Genomic DNA, 17760 nt, shown 5'->3' with positions numbered 1-17760 from the left:
CCTGCTGCATTACCGTACAGCGCAGTGATAGTAACTGCAACTGCATGACCGCCTGTATGAGCAGCTAGGGGGGCACACGATGCCCAGGTAATATACATCTCTATCTGGTAATTCACCGTGTGCACTGCATGACTATGCATCTTTATGTAATATTGTCACATTGCGCAAGTGAAAAAAACATATTCTTTTATTTTTGTTACTCCTTGCATATGGAGAGACAGCCCATGGTTATACACAAGTTCATGTATAAGTCAGCACAATATAAAGGTTAGGTGCATGTTACTTTAAGATTTTTTTTAAATCCGTGGTTTCCAAACTTGGTACCATTTCTATAAAGCCTCAATGTCATAGAAAAACAAAAACAAAGACACATTTTAGTTTAGAAACTAAAAAACCGTCAATTGCCAACATGTCTTATGTATATGTCTGGTGTGTTAGTGTGAAATTTAGTGTTGAGCTACGGTTAGTGTGTATAGTGATGTTGAAACAGATACTACACACCCAGCTCTGCTGCTGTTCCTTTCCAATGATATTCATGTTCAGTAACAAGCTGTATTGTGCAATAGCTGTTCGACCACCTTCCCTGATACTAATCTACTTAATCGTTCAGTTGTGCAATAAAATCACAATGCTCTGTTCTGTGGTGCTTATTTGTTGAAAAAATATTGTGAAACAAAAGACATTAAACCACAAAAAACAACCTTCTGTACAAAAGAACACATTGAACAGAATGTCACTAGTACAAAAAGCAGACTTATTGGCATCCATATTGGTATTGAATATTGGTTACCTAAATCAGTCACATTATGAGACATTTATAAAAACTGGTGCTAAGAAAAAAAAGATGGGGTTGTCTGTAGCAACCAGTTTGTTTACATATTCTAAAATAAAAAAAAACATAGTTGCTAAGGCAACACTTAAGGTGCCCATACACGTTACAATTATTGTATACAATATTGCATCTCATCGCAGTTTTGCAATGACATGAGATGAGATCTAGTACAAAAAGTACACGCTGCACATACTTTTTGTACTAGATCTCATCGCAAAACCGAGATGCGATGAGATGCGATATTGTATACCATAAATTGTATACAATAATTGTAACGTGTATTGGCACCTTTAGCAAGTCATTAAGCAGCCGAAAGTGTCCCCTCCGCGCCCACCCGCAGATTGCAATCGATCGATCGCATGTGGTTAAAAAGCACATGCAATCACTCCTGCAATTCGATAGATATTATGTGCAGCACATACTATCTATCGACGTGACATTCGACGGCGTTACAAACAATCATTCCATTTATCGGCCAGATGTGGTCGAAATCGAATGATTGCATGCAATATCTCACAAGTGTATGGGCGGCATTAGATTTCTACTAATGCTGTGGCTGCTACATTGTAGCACTGTATATAGATGCAGAAACTCATACTGGGTAATCACTAAGATAAAGCACACACACTTACCTGTTGTCGGCACGATGTGTAGTACCTGACTTCACAACTAGGCGGCATTTACATGTGAAGTAAGAGGGATATATACATACAGAGGAAGTGCAGAAAGTCCCTCCGCACTGACTGTGTACTAGGCAGGTCTCCTCCCAAAGAATGCTAATATAACAACTTAATTTGCCACATAGTTATCTACAATTTCTGTCAAAATTATTGTCCCTCTCTGACCTCCTACAGCAACAGATGAGATGTGCAGTCAGTGCGGAGAGGCCTTTCCAAAATCATTTCAACTTCAAAAGGAGGGGTATTTATTTTTTTGCTTGCATTTACATGACAGTATGACATAATGACTTCATTGCTCATGCAAGAACATGACAACACAACGCAGTCTTTGGGGATATACGTTAGGCCCTTTTTCAGATCTGATCACAGTACAAATTTGTTCTCAAAATGGGCAACACCATGTGCCCTCCAGGTGGGGCAGATGTAACATGTGCAGAGAGAGTTAGATTTGTGTGAGTTATTTTGTTTCTGTGCAGAGTAAATACTGGCTGCAATTTATATTTCCGTTTCAACACACCCCACCCAAATCTAACTCTGCTCCTTAAAAATGGGTGCAATTTGCATGCCGTGGATCCTGCTTCCGATGCACAGTCACATATAAAATGCGGTCCTAGTTCAGGGAAGACTACTAACGGTTCTCATTGGAGGCGTAGGACACAGGCTGTTATTGTCAGACTGTTCTTTTGCAGGTAGCACAAAAGGACAGCAGCTTTTTTTACTGAAACAGTGTAGTAAGCTGTGATTTCCCAGGTCGTGTAGAGGATAAGAACTCTTCCGGTAAACAAATGTTGGATGGCATGTTCTAGATCAGTGGTTCCCAACCTTTTTTATCTCCCGTACCCCTTGATTAGACTTTTAATTTATGAGTACCCCCTCATTTCAATTTGAAATACAGTATCCACAGTACTTATGAGTGTAGTGGAAGTGAGCAGTATGCATGTACTAATGCGTGTCCTTCTATTAAGGAGTAGTGGAGGAGTAGTATGCAGTCAATAATCCTCTGTGTCTGACCGCTGTCATCGGGGTTCCCACTAATGCCTGTAGGATTAATGCCACTGCTTTCTCGACACCTGACATGGGGCAGATGATTGCTGATGTTTGAGGCCAGCGTAGGTACAGGAGCTCCTAGTGGATTGCTGGTCAGGGAAAAGCAAAAGGAGACACTAATGACGCTGCAGACAGAACCAAAAGTGACACAACGTGGTTCGTCTCCATGGTAATGGGAGTCTTCTGCCGCCATCAAAAGACTTTTCCTTCTTCCGCCATTACCAAAGTTATTTTCAAGTACCCCCAACTGGTCTGCAGAGTACCCCAAGGGGTACTAGTACCCCAGGTTGGGAACCACTGTTCTAGATGTAGAATACTTTGTTCCACAATAAAAATCCATCTTCTGGCATTATAAAATGTAGGTGAACTAAACAGTAATTATAAAAGAGCTTACACCTATTAATACTATAGCTGCCTTATTGAAAATAACTACCCAAAAGATATTTTACATAAAACCCCCTTCTCCTAGCCGGCAGAAACAAAGAGGTCCCATGCCTAGGACAGTTCCTGATACGCTGGCAATCATTGCAATGCTATTTTGTGTAGACAACTTTGTTGGTAGATATTATATGACAAAACTGATAAACAACTGATTAAGGGTGGGATGTAGCAACGATAAAAATGCTATCAAAAGGAACACGTGATGCTTGGTTATAAATCTAGCAGTTTCTTCTAAAAGTTCACACATGGACACAGTCATTATATAGAAGCGTCAGAAATCACAGGAAGTCCGTCAGCCCCAGGAGATCACCATCTAGAATTCAGATTTCCGCATCACTATAATAATTATCACACAATACTGGTTTCAATTAGTATTTATTTTCAGAATCTGATACATACATTTGCTGCACAGATTTCCTGCGCACTCTAGAACGAATGCTCAATACCAGCAGGAATTTAATGCAAACAATAGAAGTGTCCTTCTTTAAACATACATAGTATGACTTACATCCATAGTGCCTAAAGAGCACTAAACCGCTACATTGCAGATAAGCTCCAAAAATAAACATCTACAGTAACAAGCATTATTAACCCTGTGGTTGCCAGAGGGGCGGTCAACACAACTCACGGCACCGAAGGGTGACTCAGCTCTCCCACTCATCCGTCAGGATGTACTAAATGTCATATAATAAAAACATTACAGTTCACGTGTAGCAATGAACTTAACTTCCATAGGAACCTTAGGTATATTTCTTTAAAAATTAGTTTCTTTTAAAATGTTATGTGGTCTAAAACATATAAAGAATCTACACTAAAAAGCAATGGTAATGGTTATTTGTGCAGCTGTCCAATTATAAGTGTGGGGTAGTCTAGGGGTAAGTGGTATGCTAATTGTTTACTAATGTACAAACCTGGAGCAATATGTAAGTTCCGGCCTCAATATTTTAAAAGAGCAAATTATTTATTTATTTATAGATGGGCAACAACAGGTACACATCGGATCGGATCGCAGTGCATGCACACTGCATGCACTAGGGATCAGATCCGATCCGATGTGTGCTAATTAAGTCCCAAACGGATCCGTTAAACGGACTGTGTATGGGCTGCTTAAGCCTAAAGAGTCCAATTTACCTTTAATATTGGTCCTGCTGGCAACCAACCACTTTTTTCTGCTAGGACTACTTCCACTACTTAATAGTTGCTTAGCTCAAAGTGTATTATATTCGTCATTATGTCTACTAGACAACAAGAAACCCATATGTTAGATTCATGACCATGTATTTTTATTTTATCTAACATTTCTATGTGACCCTCTGTATAAATATGGGGCTCGTATATTCGAAGCTAGCAGGTCAATGCCACCCTGTTCAGAGCAGAAAAGTAGCCCAGGAATTTTCTGCTACACGTAAAAGTTCGAATTGGGGACTGCGCTGACGTCAGTATTCCTATGGGCGTGCCCACCGTTGCCCAAGAAACGCCAGGTGTCCACCCCGGAAAACCCCTTGCCTGTGAATCCACTCGCTGCACGGGTCTACATATGTGCATTAACGCCTATGCGCATGTGTAGTACCTCACCATCGGAGACGGGGACCAATTCGCTGCTCAACGACCAGGACTGAATCGCCCCCATAGTAACGATTCAATAGGTGCCATTTTAAACATCAGCAATGTCACAGTATTATTTACGTAAGCTTGAAATGCTAAATATTTGGTCATCATTCTTTCATAGCAACAGTGTGTGTGTCCCAGCTCCCAATTTCACATAAGGGGCGGGATGTTGTAACATCCGCGCCCATTATCGCCGGCTACCGCATTATTAGTAACGGCATATGCTATAACATATGCCGTTATTCATGCAAGGGACAGCTCTTGCGGTAAGAGCTGTCCCTTGCGATGCGGTGCCGGCGCTGGACTTCCGGGTCTGTGACCCGGGAGTCCATCTGCGCATGCGCAGACCCCGGCGCCGGCCGCAGGGCACGCTGGGAGGGATCCGTGACGGATCCCTCAAACAGCGCTGCGGTAAGAAGCCCATAGGCTTCTGCAGGGATTCGCCAGCTTTAGCTGGCGATTCCCTCCGCAGCGCTGACACTGCGGAGGCGCCATATAGCATATAGAGATGCGGTAGAAACCCCGAAAACGGGGTTTTTACCGCATTTCTGCTATATAGCATCCCGCCCATGGAAATTCACTGAAATTAGCTTTTTCCAACATTTTAAACAATGCATCAAAATAAACTTGCATTCATATAACAGAGAAGTCCTGCTTCCTCTAGAAAGTCTGCCATCATGGACAATCATATTCTACGGTCGGAGGTCCACGCACAAGGTTAAAATAGCCAGCAAGTGCCCCCAGGTCTATGGACAGTGACCGCTGTCGCCTCAGTACCTCAGACTCTTCACTGGTGTATAACGATGAGTCTGAAGAGGAAAAAAGAGAAGGCAAAGTGAGCCCTACTGAGTGCGATATTATCATGTAACGCATACATACATTGTCATATTACATTTCCATTTATGCTCTAAATCAGGGGTTCTCAAACATTTTTGCTCTGGGACCCTGTCAGTCAATAAAAATTATTACAGGACCGCAGGACGTTACCGCAGAATGGCCGCCACATGTGTGTTCAGCATACAGCAGCATTGTGAAGGCACACAATGATGCCAGGAGCCTGAAGTAACCATCAATTGACTTGATTTTTCAGGCTACTTGGATCACTGACTAAAGGCCCATACACACTAGAAGGTTGTCTTTCCAATCTGGCTGGCTGGAATTAAAATGTGGAAATTTCTGGAAACAAATTACAATTGATAGTTTGCTCCCAAATGCTGGAAAATGGACAAAAGCAGTCATCTGCATAAAGGCCCATACACACTAGAAGATATTGACATCAATCTCATTCAGAAAGGGGCTTCTGAACAATATTGCTGGCAATATCTTCTAATGTGTATGCCTTAGATCTTTAACTATGCTTATTTTTAACGATGTTGACATCTTTCGGACATGCAATTCAATCTGCCAATATTGCTTGTGCCATTTGCACCCAGTGTTCAGTGTGGATGTACAACATCTTTCATGATCAGCTCAAGGGAAATTGTTTACCAATATCTTTCGTCTTTCATATCTTCTAGTGTGTATGGGCCTTAAATTGACCAATTTGTCTGTAGGACCAATTTGTGTCTGTTTTCCATGTTTAGGAGTAAATGGTCATTTGTAATTTGCTCCCCAAAATTTCCAGATTTTCATTCCAACCAGCCAGATTATAAAGATAATCTTCTAGTGTGTATGGGCTTTAAGATATTAGATAAGGCATTAGCCTGACGGTCAGCACATGAGGGTAAATATACTAAGATGGGAGTTCTATGATATCTGATTGGTTGCTACGGGCAACATCCCATCTTCTAAAGAACTCCCGTCTTATTAAATTTACCCCATGAAGTCACAATGCCATGCTAAGTTGGTTGCTACTCACTTTGGGGTCAGGACCCACAGTTTGAGAACCATTGCTGGAAATAATACATTTTATAGCTTTTCTTTATGGAGAACAATAACATTATAACAAGTGAAATAGCTGGGTACATTAACGGACTGTCCATAGCCCAACAAGTTTGGGAGTTCTGCATCATTAAACATGAAAATAGTGAAAGATAGACAAAGACCTGAGCTATGCATGAACTGCTGTGCTCATTAACTCACCTCTTATGTATGAAGTACTAAATGATTTCATTTTAGTAATGTGACTGACAAAAAGTAAAAGTTGCAATATTGAAATCTAGCATTAATTACAGGCTTTAGCTTTACCCGCAAAGGCAAATAATTCCTTCTCAAATGGACAAAACCATGTGCACTGCAGGTGGGTAGATGTAACTTGTGCAGAGAGAATTAGATTTGGGTGGGGTTTTACTTCAAAGTGAGATCTATATTGCAGTGTAAAAATAAAGCAGTCAGTATTTTCACTTCACAGAAACAAAATAACTCACCCAAATCTAATTCTCTCTGCACATTTTACATCTGCCCCACCTGCAGTGCACATGATTTTGTCCATCTAAGAAGGAATTTGCCAGAAGGAGTGAATTAGAATAAGGCCCATGGTTTTGTCCATTTGAGAAGGAATTTGCCTTTGTGAGTGAACCAGAACCTGTATGTGTGTTCACATGCAGCACTTGTTTACTGTTTTGCGCACCCTAATTACAAGGCATTGGAGGAGGTCCACAATTAATAATATATGTATGAAACATACATTACAAGTAGGGATGCCAATCCCGGAGCATTTTTTCAATCCCGGGATTCGGGATTGAAAAATGCTCAATCCCGGGATTCCTGGGATCCCGGGATTGGCATCCCTACTTGGGAGCTAGGTGCAGACAAGCACTATATGCGCATCCACATGCCATTTTTGGGGAGGAAAATCACTGGGCATTAAATAAACGCCCCCCCCCCCCTCTCTCCCACATTGCCTTACTTTTGAGAGGGGCAGCAGAATGGAAGCAGGCTGCTGGTGTGACGTGCCGGTATGTCACTGGACTGTGCAGCCGGGAGAAGTCGGGCGGCGAGCGGGTTCAGTACTGCAGCCTGCGCAGCGTGACCAATGGGTCACGCTGCACAGGCTGCAGCGCTACACCTCCGGTGTCACAACTCGCTCGCTGCCCGACCTCTCCCGGCCACACACAGTCACAGCGGCAGGGAGTCTCTGGTCACAGGCAGCGGCGAAGAGCATCCGGTAGTAGGGAGCACCGGGGGGCCTTTTCTGGCTGCACAGTATGACGCGCAGCGTGACCTCTGACCACATCACGCTGCGCGTCTGAGCTGTGCAAGATCGGGGACAGAACGAAGCAGCGTGGCAGCTTCTGAGCGAGTGCTCAGACGCTGCCCAGCATTAGACTAATCTAATCCCGAAATCCCGGGATTGGAAGCTCCAATCCCGGGATTCAAATCCTGGCAATTTTGGGGCCAAATCCTGGGATCCCGCCGATCCCGGGATTGGCCACCCTAATTACAAGTGCTGCCATGCTGCTTTGCATGCATGGTTATCCCTGAATACCTCTGCACTCAATCACATAGGACTTTGCAGCGAGAAGATGTGGAAATAAAATTCCTTTCAAAATCTGAAACAATTCCACTTTACTTTTCTCAGTGTTCTTCCCATAACTAAACTATTCCAGTGTGAATGTAGGTCATGGGAAACACAAGCAGATGTGATAGGAATAGAGGAAGCTGGGCCTGGAAGTCCCCTTTCTGGGCTGCACAAACTCTGCTGGGAGGACAAGTTCTGTGTCTGATTTACAGATTTACTAAAAAGGTGTTTTTTTTTAAAGAAAAAATAAGCTACAGTACTCCCTAACTGTACCCTCCTGAGACAATCTACAGCTTTCTCTATATGACCTTAACCCTTTGAGTGCCAACATCTCTGTGCAAAGTATCTGCTAAAGATGCCAGTGTTTACATTTGTTATACAAATTTACATAAAAAATGTTGTGAAAAAAAATTAAATTTCCTATATAAGGTAAAGATTACATGCCATTATGATGAATAAAAATGTTTGATTGCCAATGTTCACACCAATTTTCACAAATTCACTTGGCAAAGAGTAAAGCTGGGCATACATCAAGGCGATTTGGTCCACGACCAATCGGCCCGTTAAATCGGACCAAATTGCCTCTCCCTGACATGTAGACCGCGCATCGGACCCGACTAGGTGATCGGACCGGCTGGCCGTCCGACCACCCGTTCTGGGACGGGCGCTAAGCCATCACAACGGATCGCATGTGTCCCTGCCACCGGAAGGTCCCGGCGGCTTGCAGTCCATGGGGTGTCCGTACACTGCTGCGAGACGTCGCAGGCAGTGTATGGGCACCTTTAGAGCACTTTGCCTCTGCTATTTGCTATACCACGTATTCATTTGATCTATGGACATCACTCCTCTGCAAGTTTGTCCATAAGAGGTTTAAGAATGTTTATTTAAACATCCAAAAGGAGCGAAGTGAGAAGCAGAAAGCGTTGTGGTGCCTTCAGGTGCAGAGCCAGCTGTAGAGATTATGGCGTTCCCTTACATACACCACACAGGTCACACCAGAAAGCAGTAGTCTACGCATCCCTGTCTCGTGGTAACATCCGTGTCACATACAACTCTGCTTTCCGTAAGAACACCTGTAGCAGCGTGCCACAGACATCAGTGATTCCCTAAGAGGGTTTCCCTCTGTGTTTTTAAGGTTAAAAAACAAGTAAACTCTGCTTTTGATTACAAGACTGAATGCTGCCTCTGTACATGTGGGCACTCTTCTGTCTTCTTCATACACTTATACGCTCATGCCTCAGATACTGCATTGTCCTTTAGGATAGTGACACATGAGTACTTTGTGCTCTGGTGTCTTAGGACTCAGAACAATGGGCCTTATTCTAGTTCACGCTTTCTGACAAAATCCTTCTTAGATGGAAAAAACCATGTGCAGATGTAAAATGTGCAGAGAGAATTAGATTTGGTTGACTTATTGTTTCTGTGCAGGGTAAATACTGGCTGCTTTATGTTTACACTGCACTATAGATCTCGCTTTGAAGTAAAACCCCACCCAAATCTAATTCACTCTGCACAAGTAACATCTGCCCCACCTGCAGTGCACATGGTTTTGTCCATCTATGAAGGATTTTGTCAGAAAGAGTGAACTAGAATAAGGCCCAATGTGCTTTCAGATAACAGACACTACACACACGTGTGCAACCAGGCAAGCATAATTCCAGGGTGTGCATTTACAGAAAGAACAGAATCCCCTCCATTGAGTGAAATACATTCTCCCCACAGACGCTTATAGCATGGCATCTGGACAACGAGTCGACATTAAAAAGGTCGACAACCATAAGGTCGACAATCAAATAGGTTGACATGCAAAAAGGTTGACATTTAAAAAGGTCAACATTCAAATAGGTCGACACAAGCATTAGGTCGACATGGGGAAGGTCGACAGTCAAGATGTCGACATGGGTTTTTCACTTTTTTGGAGCCAACATGTGCCGACAGGTGGTATTTCATGCCCTACCATCCATTAGGGCAGGGGTGGCCAACCCGCGGCTCTCGAGTCGCATGCGGCTCTCCCCCTGTTAAGGTGCGGCTCCTGCTCCCACTCAGCTGCCCGCCGCCCGTCCCCCATCCCTCCATTACCCGCTGCCAGTTCCCTTCTCCCTTTGAGGGGAGGAGAGCGCGCATCTCTCCTACCCCTCACTGTGCATCCTTGTGACTAGGCCGTCCGCCAATCAGAGCTCGTGGGCCAGCAGTCAATCAGGAGCCGGCCCGCGAGCTTTGATTGGCGGATGGCCTAGTCACAGGAAAGTGAGGGGGAAGGACTAGGAGACGCCCGGTGTGCTGTGCTCTCCTCCCCTTGGTGACATGACAGGACTGCAGGGGGACGCAAGACTGTTCTCTCCCCACCCTGCAGCAGCAGCAGCAACAAGGGTGAGTGCTGCTGCTGGGAAATTAGCACTGTGGGGGCATAGCAGTTTGTGGCACTGTGGGAGCATAGCAGTTTGTGGCACTGTGGGGGAATAGCAGCTTTTTGGCACTTTGGGGGCATACCAGCTTTCTGGGGGCATACCTTGCACCGTGGGAACATATGTGTGTCTGGCACTATTGGGGGCATATGTATATATGGCACTGCACTATTGGAGGCATATGTGTATCACACCCACCCAAGGGGTCCAAATAGACCACGCCCCTTTTTTGGCGGCGCTCGCATGTTGTTGGCTCTTTAGCTTGACTACAGATATTTTTCGGCTCTTTACCTCTGACCGGTTGGCCACCCCTGCAGTAGGGCATGGTGGGAGAATAAAATAGTGTGCCCGAAGCATGGCGAGCATAGCGAGCCATGCAAGGGCAGGCGGTGCTACGTTCTAGTGTCCATGTTGACATTTTTTAACAAAAATTGTTAAAGAAAAACCATGTCAACCTTTTGACTTTCGACCTTCCCCATGTCGACGTAATGCTTGTGACGATCTTTTTGCATGTCAACCTTCTTGTTTGTCGACCTAATGGTTGACAACCTTTTTGGTGTCGACCCCTTGTCCCACACCCGTATAGCATTGTGTCTTATATCTCCTACTAGAAAGTTAGATGCAAGCTACTGCAGATTAATAAAGGACAATAAAAGAAGAACACATTTGTACCTGTGATATTTTCAGGCAGCTCAAGCTCCTTCTTAAGCAGTCTCTTCCGCTCGAGCAAAGCTGTGTCCAGGCTCTGGCACCGAGGCTGGTCCTCTGGAGGAGGGTTCAGCGCCTCGTGTTTCAGCAGCTCCGCAGCAGTAGGACGCTGATTTGGATTCTTGTCTAATAATGCAACCAGAAAGTCTCTCATGATAGGACTGCAGTCTTCTGCAATGTCTTCTAATGGGGGTGCTTGTTTATGAATCTGAGGAACAAATGCTTTGTTATTGGAGCTGTTTTGTGTGATTATTGTACAGAATTTCCTCAACTACCTTGTTTTCAAAACATTTAACTAAATGGCCATGCATTTTGCTAATCACCAGCCAACTGACACCATAAAAAAACATTAATGCTAGCCACTCTGCCTTCTGGAGGCAAAGGAAGAAAATTAGACATATTCAATTCAATACATACTCTAAAGGCCTCCATACATTAGGCCGACTTGTCCTAAGGACAAATCTGCCCCGACTTCCCCTGAGCTCTCCATGCAGCTCCTCGGGAGAGCTTGATAAGATTTGGCACTTAATGTGACAGTTTCATGTGATAAATCGGATGCAATTTATCACATGTAACCCGGGGGAGCTGCAGGCGGGGTAGCGGCAGGAGAGCAGGGTCTATGGTAGAGGCAGGTGGGGAGCGGGGACAGGAGAGCAGGGTCCAGGGTAGAGGCAAGCAGTGGGAGAATAGAAAAAAATTGTATTCAAAAGACTGGGAGGCCACTGATTGGCTGAGCTCTACTGCCGCTACCTCGCCTGCAGCTCCCCCAGACCCTGCTCTCTGGTCCCTGCTCGCTGCACCAGGATTGCTCCCTGCCGCACTGACGGCTGCACATTTATCTTATGTACAGATCGCCTGAGCTCCGTATCTGATCCGATGCGCACAGGACTGCGCATCGGATCAGATCGGATGTCATACACTACGCAATTTGGGCTATTTCACTGATTTCTCGGCCCGATCCTCCAGAATCGGTTGAAATCGGGCCTAAATCACGTAGTGTATGGGTGCCTTAACACGTTCTCCCCTTCCCAGTTTCCAATTGTATACCATGCCAGGCAGCCGAGGCTAGGTAGGTCATAGACTGGTTATCCATCACATCAATGTCGATGGTGTTCAACCTCCAGGTGAAAGCCATTGTTTGGCATTGACATGGGCATAGACATTTGTTTGTGATATAACTTACAATATAGAGGTACGAGGGATATGCTGAGCGTGGGTAGCGTTTCACCCAGGGTGGGTTCCCGGTCTGCATGTGAATGATGGTGGCCCCCATACTGTAGATATCAGCTTTGGTAGAGTGTCCTCTACACAGAACGGTTTCTGGACTCATGTAGATCTGTAATGGAAAGTATCAGAAACATTGTTTACTATTTCAATAAAAAGTGACACAAATAACATATGTGACATCAGCAATTTGTGCTGTGCTTTCTTCCAACTTGGGGTTTTTACACACATCTCGGTGTACAAGGGCTTACGCCCCAAAATGTCACCCGATTATGCATCACTCCATACTTCTGTTGCACATGTAGCGTAATCAGTTATGTACATGAGCTGCTCTGTATGCCGAATAAGACACGTACAAAGGGAACTTTCAAGATTTCAGAAAAGGGGAAGAAATTTTGAGGATTATATGTTCCTTCGATATTTAGTTCTGCCACTAGGAAGATCTCAGAATAGCCTGTGTTGTAAGACATTACCTCAGTACCCCTCAAGTCCTTCGGGTAATACAGATCACCGGTCATCTGAATGCTGAGTCCGAAATCCACAAGCACTGCTTTTGTAGACATGAATACTATGTTGCTGGCTGCAATGATATAGAAAACTAGCTTGAAATGGATGTTATTGCACTGTGTTTTGCATTAACAATAAGATTATTTGAGGAACCAGGAAACAGGACAAACCTGTTAATCAACACTCCCATATCTCATTGTATTACCTGCACTCATGCTGTATGTGCACCGTCCAGTTCACTTCCCGATTCCTGGCGACTAGTCAGCAATGCACAATTAATATTTAATAAAGTAACATTTAATGAAGGTATGCGGAGGTGGAAGAAGAACACAATAGGATGGTAGAATAAAAAAGCTGCAGGGGGGTGCCCCCCTCCCCTTCTGCTTTTTTGTTTTGATTTTTATTTCTTTTGTATTTATGTTGTATTTTTTCTGATGCATCCTATTCAAACTTTATTGCTCACACTAACGTCTCACTGCTGCAGGGCCCTGGCATTATACTGGATGTTGAGTGCCTTTTTCTGTCAAATTGTTGTGCTGGTTATTTTTTTTATAAATAAAATGTTTATCGAAATAAAAAGTTGCAGGAGGGTGTATACAATCGAAGAAATAAAGTTGTCCAACTGTGGATAGCACTTTCTATATATAGGTACACCACTGATTATCTGGCACCTCCTTTTATCTGGTGCCAGGGGGAAAATAGGATGCAGGGGAAGTTGAGTTGCGGGAGTGCTCAAATAGTCTGCTGGAGAGCTAAGTTAGGCTGTGGGATGGGTAAGTAGTCTGCAGGGTAGAGAGAGGCTGTTGGGGAAGTCAGACAGCAGGATGTTAGGCAGTGGGAGAGATCAGGTAGACTGCAGGAGGGCTTGACTAGGCTATGGGAGGTTAGGGTTTAGGTAGTGGGGGTGGGAGGGAAAACTAGGTATGTACCACCGATAATCTGGCGCAGTGCAGGAAACTGGTTTGTTCAATTCAAATCTGATGTGTGATCTCACATGATATCCTAAGATCATTACCATGGCCAGATGTATGAGCCACACAATACTGTACATGTTGAGTATCCCTTATCCAAAATGCTCGGGACCAGGAGAATTTTGGATAACGGATTATTCCGTATTTCGGAATTTATTAATATTTCAATTATGTATTTTTAAGTATCTTGGATTTATGCTGTATAACAACATCAAACACATGAAATACACACAAATATATTTTATTTGTTCAAAAAACAAGGTTTCAAAACATGAAACAAAATCTCAGGCACTGAATATGAATGCCAAGCAATCATTGTCTTGCACATATATAGTGCCAGTTACATATCATGTCCCCAGTAGTGCTGGTACAGATGTCCCCAGTAAGTTTTTAGCAAAAAAAAATATATACATTTTTTTACACTTTCTGGAATGTATGGTTTTTGGAAAAATTCGGATAAGGGATACTCAACCTGTACTATGTTGTCACCTCCAGTCATCTACACGTTTCTCACTTGGCATTATAGTGCTTCTGTCAGCTAGTTACAGAGGTTGAATGTATGAGGCCTACCTTTAGATCAGCAAACAAAATGGCCTCCCCCATTGTACAGTATGTACAGGAACACTAAATACGCTCACCTTAAACTCTAGTGGATAAGTGTATTAAATGCAGACAATATGTTGCATTTAATACACTACACAGACAGTGGTAATATTGATACTGTACATGTTACTACATTCTCAGGTTAACAAATAGATAAAAATGTGCAGCATTTTATGTAGCTCTGCCCAGTTATTTTGTATATTTGAGCAGTTCCAGGCTGTTCAAGGATGGGATGTAAGCCTATGAAATAGCTAGTAGATTAATACGGCTGTGGTGCTCCCTGTTACTAAATCACTACCATAAACAAGAACATAATTTTTATCAATGCTGAATTAATGATGATGGAAAGTGATTGATTAGTATTTTACCAATCTCTAAACTTTGATAAATCACCCTAAATTAGCCGCAAAGCATCCCTTAGAACCTTACTGCTGCAGTACATATACAGGCAGGCAAACCAAACAAAGGGCCTTATTCTAGTTCACTCTTTCTGACAAAATCCTTCTTAGACGGACAAAACCATGTGCACTGCAGGGGGGGGGGGGTAAATGTAAAATGTGCAGAGAGAATTAGGTTTGGGTGAGTTATTTTGTTTCTGTGCAGGGTAAATACTGGCTTCATTATTTTTACACTGCAATATAGATCTCACTTTGAAGTAAAACCCCACCCAAATCTAATTCTCTCTGCACAAGTTACATCTGCCCCGTGTAGTGCACATGGTTTTGTCCATCTAAGAAGGATTTTGTCAGAAAGAGTGAACTAGAATAAGGCCCAAAGTTTTTCTAATATAGTAACTCATTCTGTTTGCAGCCACACAACATGTTGGGACCTCGTGCTTGGTTGCATATGCCCCTATGTGGCTAATAAAAATCTGAGCTCTTGTTAACTTACGCTTTATGTCATGATGGATTACATTTTTTGAGTGAAGAAAATCAAGACCCTTGAGAATGTGTTTGGTCACCCATATGATTTCAAACTCCCGTAGAGGACCACAGCTCTCCAGTTTCTCTAAGACAGAGCCTCCTTCTCCAGCCTCCATGTAAAGATGAACCATGTTGTCACATAACACTGCTCCATATAATTCTGCAATATTTTCATGCTGAAACTGTACTTGAAACTCCACGTCTGCCGGTTTGAAATGTTCCACCGGGATCTGTTGTAGAGAGAAGGAGCAACATGGATGTGATAAAACTGCAGGGAGTGCAACAATAATATTATACATATTCAGTTAATACTGTACATGTCCCTCTTAAGTGTTTTCTAACCAGCAAGATAAACATACTGCACTAACATGATCCAGATCTGCTCAATAATGTAAATTATCCTAAAAAAGAAAATAAAAAATTACATATAAATCATTTTAAATATAGATTTTCTTACAAATAAACAATAAATATATTTAAGAATCAAATAAAGGTCAGATTTGCCAATGCTCAAAATAACACTTGTGTTTGTATTAGGAACTGGGGACTGGTATGACTCGCCCACGGTCGGGATCCCAGCAGTAGTATAACAACATCGGAATCCCGAGTGACAGTATTCCAACAGGGAGGGGAGTGCAAAAAAGCTACCTGTGGGTAGTGACTCGCTGCGCTCACCACAGGTTCTATTCTCCCTCTGTGAGTGTTGTGGACCCCACAAAAGAGAATAGCCCCTGTTGATCAGGATTGTAACTGTTAGGCTGTTGAACAGTGGGGAATTCTGCGTTAGTAGGGATCCGGACTGTCAGCGAGTCACACGGCACACGTAATGCAGGCACTTACATGTTTATGTGGTATATCCGATCATTTGTAGACTACTAGACTGAGAGCCAGATGTACTAAGCTATGAAAATTGCTAAAATGGAGAGTGATAAAGCACCAGCCAATCAGCTCCTACCCACCATGTCACAGGCTCTTTGAAAAATGACAAGTACTGTATGAGCTGATTGTCTGGTGGTTTATCACTCTCCATTTTAGCACTTTTCATAGCTTAGTACAGCTCACCCTCAGGGCGATGCTGCGGGGTGCAGCACAGGACAAGGCCATCCCTCCCCATGATGTGCCCGCTAAAGGGCAAGCGCACATGTCCAGTTCCCCCTGGCTGCGCAGTATATCTGTGAAGCAAGGTGCAGGATAGCTAAGTTTCAGTTCGCTGCACCTAACGTCACGCAACAGTTGTGGGCCTCCCCTCGAGCAGCACAGACACGCCTGCATTGTCTAGGCCCCTCTCACAAAACAACTGGTAGCCCCCCCCCCCTTTGCACATGTGTGTGTCTGAATCAAGCCCCTAATGTTGTATTTCAAATCAAGCATTTAAAAGCCAAACTACTTTTAGCCATACATTAATAATATGTCTTTTTTGACTATGGTTGAAGTAAATATGAATTTGAGATGTTTATGGAGACTTAAATACTAAAGGTGCACTAATCTGTATTGATACTGTATTATTCGAAAGCCACCTTTATTGCAGAAGTGTCTAAAAAAAATCCATAAAAATTCCTATATTTCAAGTGTTGGTCCACTCCATTCCGACAAAGGCTCTCGTCAACACTTATTATACAGCGTGTGGCTTTGCAGCAACGTACATGTCTGGCACAGTGATCCAATATAACTTAATTCAGCAGGATATAACAGCTGGTTGCAGTCAGTAACTCCCTACGATTATTTATCCCTTCCATAAAGTTGGTACCCAAGTAAAGCAATTGCAACCATTCTAACATAATGTGATCATCAGCGTTAGTACTCCGACCCACTCCTTATCAGGTGGGCACCATTGTACCAACCTAAATCAGATTGGGGGCTTGATTCACCATGGATAGCAAAAGCATAATCTTTCTCTAATGGACAAAACCATGCTGCACTGCAGTTGGGGCAGATGTAATGTGTGCAGAGAGAGATTTGGGTGAGGTGCGTTCAAACTGAAATCTAAATTGCAGTGTAAGAATAAAGCAGCCAGTATTTACCCTGCACAGAAACAAAATAACACACCCAAATCAAACTCTTTCTGCACGTTACAATCGGCCCCACCTGCAGTGCCACATTGTTTTGTCCATTAGGGAAAGATTTTGCTTTTGTGATCCACTCTGAATCAGGCCCTGGGTCCTTCAATCCAACGTATCGTGAAGTCAGCTAAGCCCTCCTTTGTCTATGGGGCAAAGCCCATTACTAGACTTACAGCCCATCATCAGCTTGGGAGAAGCCTTCACTATTCATCAACCATGAGACTGTGATATTGCCAGCAGCATTGTTGATTACACAGACAAGGTGTCAGACACCAATATAGCGGTCCCTCC

At 43.4% G+C, this 17760-nt stretch overlaps 1 protein-coding gene across 2 annotated transcripts in view; it reads right to left on the bottom strand.

The window, feature by feature from the left end:
• Positions 1 to 3359: 3359 nt before the first annotated feature.
• MAP3K8 (mitogen-activated protein kinase kinase kinase 8) overlaps positions 3360 to 17760 on the bottom strand; it is a 33133-nt gene continuing 18732 nt past the window's right edge. For both annotated transcript variants that reach the window (XM_083188902.1, XM_083188901.1), the window contains exons 4-8: positions 15378 to 15639; positions 12879 to 12985; positions 12365 to 12517; positions 11146 to 11389; positions 3360 to 5417 (exon numbers count right to left, since the gene is read on the bottom strand). In XM_083188902.1, coding sequence (XP_083045028.1) covers positions 5284 to 5417; positions 11146 to 11389; positions 12365 to 12517; positions 12879 to 12985; positions 15378 to 15639 — 900 coding nt within the window. In that variant the 3' untranslated portion in view covers positions 3360 to 5283. The remainder of the gene's footprint in view (positions 5418 to 11145; positions 11390 to 12364; positions 12518 to 12878; positions 12986 to 15377; positions 15640 to 17760) is intronic.

Source organism: Crinia signifera, chromosome 5 (genome assembly GCF_055691185.1).
Source record: "Crinia signifera chromosome 5, ASM5569118v1, whole genome shotgun sequence".
Taxonomy (NCBI): Eukaryota; Metazoa; Chordata; class Amphibia; order Anura; family Myobatrachidae; genus Crinia; species Crinia signifera.
The sequence above is the reverse complement of the archived record's forward strand: the minus strand, read 5'-3'. Positions and strand labels throughout refer to the sequence as shown.